Source organism: Pelecanus crispus, chromosome 1 (genome assembly GCF_030463565.1).
Source record: "Pelecanus crispus isolate bPelCri1 chromosome 1, bPelCri1.pri, whole genome shotgun sequence".
In the NCBI taxonomy this organism is placed as follows: domain Eukaryota; kingdom Metazoa; phylum Chordata; class Aves; order Pelecaniformes; family Pelecanidae; genus Pelecanus; species Pelecanus crispus.
In genome coordinates this window covers 207,152,371-207,164,537 of record NC_134643.1, presented here as the reverse complement: position 1 = coordinate 207,164,537, position 12,167 = coordinate 207,152,371, and the positions used below count along the sequence as shown (strand labels likewise).

At 39.4% G+C, this 12,167-nt stretch overlaps 1 protein-coding gene across 1 annotated transcript in view; it reads left to right on the top strand.

Annotated features, from left to right (window-relative positions):
* The window catches only part of ZMYM2 (zinc finger MYM-type containing 2), a 75,624-nt gene extending 67,970 nt beyond the window's left edge, over nt 1-7,654 (top strand). The window contains exons 20-23 of the mRNA XM_075728080.1: nt 3,228-3,342; nt 4,429-4,680; nt 5,064-5,184; nt 7,462-7,654. Coding sequence (XP_075584195.1) covers nt 3,228-3,342; nt 4,429-4,680; nt 5,064-5,184; nt 7,462-7,654 — 681 coding nt within the window. The remainder of the gene's footprint in view (nt 1-3,227; nt 3,343-4,428; nt 4,681-5,063; nt 5,185-7,461) is intronic.
* The last annotated feature ends 4,513 nt before the right edge of the window (nt 7,655-12,167 follow it).

The window sequence follows — 12,167 nt, the reverse complement described above, 5'->3', positions numbered from 1 at the left end:
TATCTGATTCAGGTGATGTTAACAGCCCCATTTCATTGGCCCAATGGTGCCACGGCTATTCAGACTGGTAGGAAGATGTGCCTTGTTCTGAAGAGTTTGCATTTCACAAAGGCAGACAGCAAGCGAGGGACAGAAACATGTAAGCATGTGAGCTGTCAAGGGCTGCAGCCAATGTCTGTGTGCTAATGGCAAATTGAACGTATATGGGTATGTGTTACCATTCTGAAGGAAACGGCTTTAAACAAGTTAGTGGCACACCAAATGCAATGTAGTTGTCACAATGTGCAACAGAACTCCATTGGCCTCCAGTATTTTCTTAATCCTTTCCATCTGACAACCCTGATGTGTGTACATGAAAGAGAATAAATTGTCTGCTACTGTGTAAAAGATATTGTCTCTGTTTAACTCAGAAGGGGCTCAGAGGAGATTAAATGATGCTATTTAAGGATAAAGCTGTGCCAAAGATCAGCAATATTTTGCTAACTTAGAGTAAGTTTCTCTTCAAAGGAAGAAAATGCAGAAGCCATAGGTTAGAAAAAGAGCACTTTCGCCCTCCACTAGAATTACTGCACTCAATGTGGTGATGTATGGGCTCAGGTTGGAGCTTTTCCTCCTGGGTGTAATATGGTTTGAGCACAGGGGAAGTGCTCAGGAGTCTTCAAATCTTAAGTTGTTTTTTTGACTTTGTAAAATAACTGTTTTTCTTAAAGGAAGCACTTGGAAAATGTGTTCCAGCAAACTAGTCCCAGAGTCAAACCAGTACATTTTCTCAGTTTAGGTTCATTTGCAGCTGAAATTGTTCTGCTTCCAGCCAGAAATGGTTCGATAATGGTTTTGATAACACTGAAGTACTGGTCCTGAAAAATACCACACTTAAAAGTAAAGGTTGTTGCATGGTCAGGTGGACATCTAGTGGAAAGGGTTCACCTAGAAGAAGATGTTAGCATGCCTCACTCCCCTGCTGCATCGTGGCCTTCATTCTTTGTCCCAGTATGGATTGGGGATTTGGTTGGTTGGTTGGTTGGTTTGGTTTTTTTCACATGTAATAATGGAGTTGTTTGGGCAAAATTCAGGCTGATGGAGCTTGGCAGATGTTTGTCTGAAGGTGCTGTGGGCAATGATTCAGCTTGTCGTCCACTGTGGGACTCAGGTAATGTCGGGCTCCTTCCCGTTCTCTGCGGTTTCGGTAGAGCTCATCTCAGGTGGAAACTGCTGATGCTAATCCTGCCCTATCTAGAGTTTGTAGAGTAGCAGAGCACAGCGTTATGGTGTGGAAATAAAGGTTTGCAGAAGTACCTTGGGTATTGTGAGGCAGGGGAGACTGCAACACGGCATCATTCTTCTGCTGTAGACCCTGAGGTGCTAATGGTACGGGGTGCTTCACAGTTTTCTACTGGGGATGTCAGGGTTTAGCTAAACTCTTACTCTGAACCATGAAACAGAAATATTTTTAGTTGAGTTCTCACAGGCTTGTGTGGGAATTGCTTTTGAACCAGTTTTCAGTTCGATTTCAGTTTCGCTGATAGCATTCAGTGTGAGTGTTTAATGCAAACCAGAGAAAAAGAAAATTCATGGAGGAAAAATGTGCCAAGGAACAGAGGGACAAACCCTGTGAAGCTGTCGTGGTTTAGCCCCGGCCAGCAACTCAGCACCACGCAGCCGCTCGCTCACTCCCCCTACCCCGATGGGATGGGGGAGAGAATCGGAGGAGTAAGAGTGAGAAACACTCCTGGGTTGAGATAAGAACAGTTTAATAATTGAAATAAAATAGTAATGATGATAATAACAATATAATAATGATAATAACAACAATAATATACAAAGCAAGTGATGCACAATGCAATTGCTCACCACCCGCCGACCGATACCCAGACAGTTCCCAAGCAGCGGTCGCTGCTCCCCGGCCAACCCCCCCCAGTTTATATACTGAGCATGGTGTCATATGGTATGGAATAGCCCTTTGGTCAGCTTGGATCAACTATTCTGGCTGTGCCCCCTCCCAGTTTCTTGTGCACCTGGCAGAGCATGGGAAGCTGAAAAGTCCTTGACTAGCATAAGCAGTACTCAGCAACAACTAAAAACATCAGTGTGTTATCAACATTCTTCTCCTACTAAATCCAAAACACAGCACTATGCCTGCTACTAGGAAGAAAATTAACTCTATCCCAGCCGAAACCAGGACAGAAGCTTATAGTAAGCTGTATTGTCTGGTTTACAAGTGCTTTATAAAATCAAAACTGATATATGTAGAAACAAGCACATTTTGGGGAATATTGTGCTTCGAAGAATTAGTTAAACATATCATATAAAATAGTTATCTAAATTAAGATGTTGTGTTGGAGACTTCTAGGAAGTGTATTCATTCATTTTTCCGTATTATAAAACTAAGTGCAAAGATAAGGAAGTCAAGATATGCTGAACCACCTAGTATAAATGAGTGCTGTGTTTAATGTTATTTCAAGTATGTGTACAGAAATAGATGCTATTTCCAGAAGCGAGTACATTTTTTTGTGTCTGTCACTTTTATTGTATTCACTAACAACAGGCTTGTTCACACAAAGATAACACTGAAGTGGAAAATTTAAGAAGCCAATCCTCTGTTTCTTAGAAATGTCTCCAGAGAGGATAATGTCAAATACTAGTATAGCCCTCAGCCATTAATTCTTGGTAAAGGTTCAAAAGAGTTTCTGTCTGTAAGGTGAAGAGGGTTAAGATAATTAGATTGCAGAATAGGCAGGCGCCTTGCACCATCCTGTCATTTTTCTTGCACTGCTGCATATCATTACCACAAATATATGGGGTTTTTTTTGTTCCCGCTTCTGTGGTGAAGATGCTTTTGTCAGTGTCCAGAGTTCACATTTAAAATGGCAGGTTCTTGCTACATGGGGTTTTTTTCTTTGAAGACCTATGTGGGGGAAAAGATAAATCAGATGGTTTTTCTTTTTATCACTCCCCATTCACTAATACAATGCTGCACACAAGAAATTTTAGAGAAAAATGTTAAGAGTTGTAATTAATCTATGATTCATATCCAGTTAGAAATTTACAACACATGTTATATTGGAGGTAACTTTTAACTGCTAAATATTGGAAAAGTGACATTGCTTTATTTTTAGATACTGTTTTTTTTATAAAAGTACAAGCATTGTACTGAAAAAGAACCCTGTAGCACAGGATTTGTTCTAATCTGGAATTGTAAATATTGTCTGTCTTTCTCTTTTCTGTAGTATTTATATGGAAGTAATCGAAAAGACAACATATTTATTGATCCAACCTACCAGACGTTTGAACAGGAATTAAATAAAATCCTTAGAAGTTGGCAACCAAGCATACTTCCAGATGGTAATTTTCATTTTGGCTACGTATGGTTTTAATCTCTTAATAGTTCTTTATTCTTAAGCTTGTAGATATGTACAAACATTTTATGCATTGCGATAGTTAGTAATTGATTAAAAATCATAAAGATCTCATCTAAGAGTTAAATTAAGACTGTACCTGCTCATATGGTCTTGTTTCTTGGTAATCCATGCTGCAAGAGTTGATTTTGCCACCACCTGTTAATCTTAAATTGACTATCCTTTTTTAGGCAAGAAAGTTAGAATAAGCAGCTGCTCCTCAACCTGTACCTGAGCTGAATTTCTTTCTTTCCCCATTTTTTTCCCAGATGGCAAGGAGGCAGGCATTGGGCTATGTGTGAGTGGGGCTAATGAGCTACGTATTTTACTCTTTCTCAGCCGGATTAGGAGGACTCTCCACTATGGGCCTTCTGCTCAGGAGGGTCATCAGTTCATGGAGAAAACAGGAATTTTCCCCAGCAGATCAATGTTAGTGCTGAACTGTGGAATCCACGGTTCTTCCATATTTCTCACAATCCTCTCTTGAGTGTTTCTCCTTACCAGCCCCTTTCTTCTCTTTTCTTGATATTGGCTTTTTCTCTGTATAGCTCTGGAGAGCCTCTGTATAGAGTCCTCATACCCTGATACGGTCCAGGAGTGCTTTCCAAGTGAGGTATCCATTAGCACTAAGAAAGAAGAAGGTGTAGCTGTTTGGAGGCCTTGCCTGAGCAGAATAAAATGAACTCAAAATACGCTTTTTGTGAAGGGATTAAGATTAGCCCCTTGAACATTTGTTTTTATGTAATAACATGAGGGAGCTGCATGTAAGCAATGCTGTTGTAATTAAACAGAAGTGTGTTCTGTGTGACATTGCCTATACTGATATTTCCCATTGATTGTCTCTTCCTGAAACTGTGTCTGTGTCTTTAAGAGGTGGGTTTGGGGGTGTGGACATATAATTAAAAATGCTTATTAGAGGCATCTGTCATGAGTATTTTGTTAAATTTTACAGTAAACAGAAACTTGATTCTTCTGCACCTGGACAGTTTATGGACTAATGCATTGTATTTTCTCTAATATTCTTTTTCTGAAGGATCAATATTCTCTCGAGTTGAAGAAGATTACCTTTGGAGGATTAAACAGCTAGGATCGCATTCACCGGTTGCTCTTCTGAATACTCTGTTCTACTTCAACACTAAATATTTTGGCCTGAAAACAGTGGAGCAGCACTTAAGACTTTCTTTTGGCACTGTTTTTAGACAGTGGAAAAAAAATCCTCTAACAATGGAAAGCAAAGCTTGTCTTCGATACCAAGTGTCTTCCCTGTGCAGAGCTGATAGTGAAGGTACTATGGCAGTTCCAAAATAAGTCTTGCAGGAGCATCCACGTTGTGCTCCTCTGAGGGTTATCTGGGCACCTTGCCAGGAGCCGGAGGTCTGCCTTTGCATAAAGTTTAGCAGCTCTCGGCTCACAGATCTTTAATCAGAGTGTGCGGTCCATGGAGACTGCAGGGTCTCTGCGTTAAATGATGCCTTTGAGCCCACTGGTCTCCATGCTAAATGCTGCGACTTGGTTGTGGCTGTAGGTTGCTTTTCCAGTTTGCAGATATGCATAGCTGTGGTGACTGCATTGCAGTGCTTGGTGGGCTGCCCACTCCGGGGGTGTTTACTAAAAGATGTAAAGTAACTTCAAATTATGGCTTAGATGTTGTTGATTTTCTTCTTAAAGATAAAATCACTACTGGAAAAAGGAAACATGAAGATGATGAACCAGTATTTGAACAAATTGAAAACACGTCTGATCCAGCTCGATGCCCTGTGAAAATGTTTGAGTGCTATCTCTCTAAAAGGTACGTATGATACGGGGTAATACAGAAGTGGTCTAGAGTAGACCAGGTACAAAAGGGAAATGTTTTGATGCAATATGAAATATGCTCAAGCAAAGGGAATGGATTGAGCTTGTCTGAAAAAGAGCTAAATGAAAGCATTGAAATCTCTAGTTCTGTATCTGGACAAGACGCACAGAAAGTGTGCGAGCAGCAGAGTACTTCAGTGTTAATTGTCAAGGACTCCATCCAGGAACGACAGTATGATTCAATTTTCTTACCAGAAAACACCAGGTATCTCTGTGGAGAATTACCAGCAAGGGATCTGGTAGGTTTTGCTGCTGAGGGTTTCATTTGTGAGGTCCCTGTCTCTTCAGTAAGAATTGGATTGAGACAATGGATTTGCTTAATGTTAAGTTACCAGGAATTTGAAATGTAGATGCTTTTGAGATACCTAGTTTGAAAGCGTGTTTAAAATATTTTGTAGTAGAAAAAAATACTACTGACAGTAACCCAGCATTTAGAAATAGCTTGTTTCCTTCCAATCTGCACAGAAATTAATACATTAAAAAGAAAAGCTTAAGCAACTCTTCCCCCCGCCAAAAAAAAAAAAAAACCCAAAAACCAAAACCCCAACGAAAACAATTCAGCAGCTAAGTGTTTTGGAAGTATTTGAAAGCAGGATTTCATGGGAAATACTTTAATTAGAACAGCCATTCAAGTGACTGATTTTAATGGAGATTTTATGTAACTCTGAGTGAAATATAGGCAAGTGATACCAAAGATATAAAATCACATTGTATATACAAGACAGTAAATCAAATTAAGTATGAGACCCAACATGTGTTGTTAATTCTGATTGTTGCACGGGGGGTTCTTTGCCTTCATACTATCCACTGTCATGGTTTGGAGAGGGCATATCATTAAAAGTTGAAGCTGGATTTTTTTTAACTGAGTTACACAGCCAGTAGCGGGGAGAGAACAAATAATTTATTTTTCTTTAGAAACATCTCAACTTTGGGGAAAAGAATGCACTTAAACCCATTTGGAGCATTGTTTATGGTGTGGTTTCAAGTCCTGCTGTCTTACAGATATTGGTCACCATTGCTGACTAGAACAGCAGACTGCTTCTCCTGTTTCTACTTCTAATAACATACACCTCATGTCTTTATTTTAATAAAGTATTTAACACTTTAAAAGCTATTGCCAAATTTAAGGTAATGCCAGCTGTTTGAAATACACCTGGCAATCAGTGGACAGTTGCAGCTGAAGTTTAAGGATGCTCTCATTCACAGCTACGAGCACTATATCATTGCTTGCTCCTATAAAAATACTGGCTTGTCAAAAAAGTAGGGAGGGTGTTAAAATATTTAAATTGTTAGAGTATTTTAAACTGTCATATTTTGGCTTCTTATCTGACTCTTAATCTGATTTATGTGAGAGTAGAACAAGCCAACATTCACCCTAGCAGGTGCAGAGCAACAGCTGAAACGTCATCAGCTAGTTTGGGAAGATGAGCTGATAAAAATTATTACTTTTACCAAACAAACATGAAATGCCATTGACCTCTGAAGTCTGCAGTATTTTTGAAGGAGGGAGCATGAGTGAGCACTTGTGCATGCAGAATTGAAAATTACTTTCTGAGACTTGCCTAAATAGACAAAATGCTAGAATTTCCTTGAGGGGTCTTCTCTAGTGGCTTAGAGGATATGTCTGAGCTGGATTAAGTGTGTATATGAACTCCAAAGTATAGCAGGTCAGGAATTGAAGGATTTTAAGACTTACAGTGACCAACCCTTTAAATAAAAGAGGAGGAATTCTAGTTTGTTGTATTTCTGTGCATATCTCAGAACTACCATCCTTGACTTTCAAGGGAACCCAGACTCTATATTCAGATATAGCTGCATTCGGCTGTGGTGCAAGCAGTTACTGGTGTCAGTGTTGGGCCTTTTTGCAAATGCGTTAATCAGGGGTTCCTAAATAGATAGAAGGTACTTTCTGGTATAGCAAGTCCTGGAGCTGCAAATTTTTGAAAGCTGGAAGAGTCTGTGGTCTCCTGTATGCTTGCTCAGTCCCAGGCATCTGCTTTTGGCTGCTCTGAGGACGCGGGACTGGCCAGGCTTGGCCAGACCCGGCGCGGCTCCTTCTGTGAACAAGACAGCGTTTCCCCCATTAATCTTCTTTTTGTAACTTGCCTAAGTAGGTTAGAGTTTTGTTTACAGAGGATGCCAGAAGTGCTAAGGTTCTGTTTTGTCCTGTGAGGCTGTTTTTCTAACCCCCCCGTGTTTTCCCCCCTTGTAGCCCACAGAATCTGAACCAGAGGACGGACATGTTCTATCTGCAACCAGAGTGCTCGGTCTCCGCGGAGAGTCCCATCTGGTACACTGCCACTTCACTGGACCGCAACACCTTGGAAAATATGCTCGTACGGGTTCTTTTAGTAAAAGATATTTATGATAAAGACAATTATGAACTGGATGAAGACATAGATTAAAACAAACTTCCAAAAACCGTCAAGAAAACAAACAGCATTAGATATAGTCATGCTGCTAGACCTTTACTATGGAAAACATTTCAAGTTTACCTTTTGTTTTATGAGTTTTGTAGCAGTGTGTACCCTCACCTGGGTATTACCATGTAAATAGTCTGTGAGTGAAAGTTTCCATTATTCTGCGTAGTGGTTTTAGGATACATAACAAACACATTTCAGATTCTTTTTTTTATTATTTATTTGATTAGGTATGTTTGTAACTTTTTACATTGCAAAATATGAATGAGAATGTGCCATGTGTAATTCCCCCCCACCCCCCACCCCGCCTTGTAGTTAGAGACATCCATATTGCACAACTCTGCTGTTGGAAGTTCCCTTGAAAGGAGGCTCTCTTAATGGGTTCCTAAACCGGATGGTTGTGTATGGGTAGCACTACTAAAGTTTAGAACTTGCTGTATCTTTCAGAATTTTTAAATAAATTGTAAACTAATAGGTTTTTTACTTTTTAGTTACTGAAGCCTTATAAGGTTATGTAGAGAGATTCCATCTTATGTACCAAAAATAGACAAAAGAGAATGCTGTCAATATTGGTGTACTGTAATGTGAATCTATTCTGGTGAAAACATTTTTTTGTTGCCCTTATTAAAACCTTAGTGTCCTTTCCTTATTTGTGACTCTCTCTCAATTGCCCCTACAAATAAAATATATATATATATATATATATATAAAAAAAAAAAAGAATATAAGCTTAAAGCATGTGGTCATCAAGACATGTATTTTGTAAAAAACAAAACCAAAACCAAAAAACCCTCAAAAAAAACAAAAGGAAAAAAAGAAAAAGAGAAAAGAAATGTCTGATGACAATGCTATATAATTCTTTTCCTCTTTTACTTTTCTGACCATAAATGCCGGTACCTCATATTACTGTAAATCTGTCCTTTGTAGCCTTAGAAAAAGGGATTTTAATGCTGTATTACATAAAGTAATATGGTATGCTAAATTTTTAACTTTTGTTTGTCCTTGCGTTGCTGTATTTAAATACAGTCAATACTTGACTATGGGTGGGAAAATTATTTTAACTTAATGCCTCCATTCAAAAGCCATATGAGACGTGAAGTTGCAGGAAGTTGAAAGATAATTTTTTTGAAGAAAAGTCCTTTCATTTGTTCTATGTCCTTTCATTGTGCTTACTTTGCATAAGGAGTCTGATTTCCAGATATACGTTTAGCTGCTTAAGTTTTGTTACTTGCTCTTGTTTAACTGATGTGAGCAATATGGTGGTTCATGCAATGGTTTTGCTATTGTACTGAAAAAAATGTAGTAGAATATTCTACTATAAAGCAGTCATAAGTTTGGCTCTCCTAAATGACATTAAGCATCTGTTGAGAGGAATCATCTACTGAAGGGGAAATTTTCTGTGTATATATATTACCACCTTAGGATTTATTTCTTGCAAGGGCTGCATGGCTTTTTCAGTTTCCTTAACTTAAAAGAATGCACAAAAGGACACCTCTTTCTATATAGAGAAATAAAGCTTCAGTTGCTTTGTTTTGTTAAGCAAGTTTATTTAAATTTCTGCTATTCTTGTGTGTCCGTGAGTATGTATTAACTTTAGATTTGCCACTATTTCAAAAGTAGATGGAGATGTACATGTCTAATTTTTCATTTTTTTTCTGGTGGCTCTACCCTTCCTGTGAAATCAAGAAATACTACGCAGCACCAGTCAGTAGATAACTAACTGCTTCAATGCTCTTTTCCCTTTGTGAGTAAGTACATAAGAACTTAGTTCATTAACACTTGTTTTTTTCAAGCAACAGCCATAGAGTGTGCCCATGATACGTAAAAGTGATGAAATTGGAAACTGTAATCATGGTTTTGTCCTGGCCTCTCTGGTTGAACACCTGACTTGACCATAAATTAAATTTCACACGTGGGAATCATCATTACTAATTACGTGCCTAAAATGCATCATGTGCTTAATTTCAAATACTTCATTTAAACATACATTTTATTTTTTTGATAAATAGCAATAAGGATCACTTGTAGCCCCTTCTCTGTAGTTCAGAACTTCAGGCTTTAATCACTCCCTGTTTAGGACAGTGTTTAATTACAAACACACTTTTGTAAAACCACAGACTTTTAACGTGAAGCTTAAAGTACCCTAAATCAGGAATAAAGTATGTGTGTGTTGAGTGTTTTGTCTTAAACAGACATTAAATTCTTGTTCTCAAAATCAGATCACAGCTATTTCTTAAATAAGATCAGTGTTTAATATGGTGTGCTGTACAACAGACGTGTTTTCAGTGTCATTAGAAAATAATGACTGTTCCCTGAAGTTTATCAGAAATCACGTTATTATCCTAAATTCCTCCCATTTTCTACCCAAGATTCACTTTCCGTATCAGTAAAAATATTCAAGTCAAGTTTCGAAATAGAAATTTTTACCAATAAATCCATGTTGGAAATACAAAGGTGGTTGTCAAGAAAATAACACTTACTCCAGAAGATGGAGCTATTCCATCATGAGCAATGATGTTTTTCAGGTGTTTAGTGTGTTTAGATCAAACGTTGTAAGCTGCTGAGATATTGCAGTCAAGAATGCATCATGGCTCAATGTGTGCGTTTTATTCCTGAATTTGAATGGTGATGCAAAAGGCAATGAAAGGCCTTCGTTCTGAAAAAAATAAAGACATGTAATTTTATAGTAATTAGGAGTTCAGGGCAAATACATTTTCTTTGTAAGAACTGTCAGCAGCTGGACTAGAATCAGGTTAGTGTCACTGAGTTACCTGCAGGTTGCTGTGCAGGAAAACGTATGATGCCCCAGAGCTTCCAAATAATGACGCCTATCAGGAACCTGCCCTCGCTTCCCACCTTAAGAGGGTGTGAAGTGGCAGCCTGGCTGTTCCTGCCATCCCGGTGAGCTCTGGCACAGCTCACCTGCGAAATGCCCTGTGGGGACTGTGCTGCTCCATCCGCACAGAGCCCTGCAGATGGTGCTGGCAAGGCAGCCCAGTCTAGACAGGATTTTCCTAACTTCTGAGATCCTGCCAGCATGTGCTCTGCATCTCCTCGGTTTGAGATCTAGTTTTGCACAATTCACAGGTGAAGTAGTAGCCTCAAGATCCTAAGGAAATGAGATGGCAGCAGCAGGCAAATTACATGCAAAATACAGTTCTGTGTGAGAAATAGTGAAAAATTCGTGCAATTTTCAGAAATTTGCCTCGCTAGTCATCTTTTTTCCTATAAATAATTGCGTGCAATCATTGAGGAAAATGTAGCTTTTTGTAACTACCGAACTAAGCATAAATTATGACAGTTAATTTTTATTGAGCAAAAGGTTGTGGTGGTGGAATAATTTCAATATGTACAATATTAATTATCCTTAAAATGCTCACAGTGTGACTCTATAATGCAGCAAAATTTGTTTTCTTAGTATCTAGGACTTTGGCCTGTGAGAGGCTGTATGGATAGGTGGGAAAACGGGAGAGGTGGCCCATAAACCTTGCAGTCCCAAAAGGAAGAGGTGTGTGGGATGGAAGAGAAAAGGCATGAGTGGTGGTAGGCACTCACCTCATTTCCATTTTTGCTGACCTTTTGTATTATATAGAAGTGGGGTTTTTTTCTGTTATACTTTCCCATTTTTGTGTGTTACTGTTAGGAAGGGCAGTTAACTATTTTTAATTTTTTAAAAAAATTTTGTAAACATTCACTTTTCAGTTCATTACACTCATCTTGTGCGTTATGTGATATGCATTACACGTAAGACAGAGTATGATGCAGAGTAAGTGGAGTGGGAGCTTTTTTGATTCCTCTTGCACCGAGTGTGGGGACTCTCAATGAAACTGGAATTCCAAGTGTTTTAAGGTTAAGAAGTTATCAAGATTTAAAAGGGTGTTAGACCCTCATATGTGACTCTCCAGGTTATAATGGCAAATGCTAGCGATGCTTTGGAAGCGCTGAAGGTTGAGTTACCCTTTGTTTAGGGTTGGAGCAAAGCCATAGGGTTTGTGTCAGGGGTCTGAATGTGGCTGCAGTGCTGGACGCGCTGTCCTCAAGGGTTTGGTTAAGCGTGGCAATTTCAAGTCAGAAATAAATCTTTCCTCTAGCAGCTTTTTAATTTGAAATGTTGAAACCTGAAAGCCTCAGCGCATGAGCCACGGCATGGATGCTTGAAACCAACATGTAATGGGACGTGCTTCAAAACTTAGGCTGGTGTTAGTGTCTGTAACGCTAATTAGCTACCTCTTTGGACACCCACGAGCACAGCAGGCGTCTCACAGACGTACAAAGATGATGTGGGGATTAGTGCCTGCTTCTTGTGCTACTCCAGTCAGAGCTGGCAGCCGCTGGTGAGCAGCTCTGCCTCGGCAGGGCCCCAGCTCTCTGTGGGCGCTGGCGGGCAGCGCTTCCCCTCTCCTGCCTGCAGGCAGGGCAGGATCTGCGCCGCACTCCGGGGCATCTCTCGTGCTCTTTCCTTTGCTATCGGGTTGCTTCAGAGTTTCTTGCTCTCAGT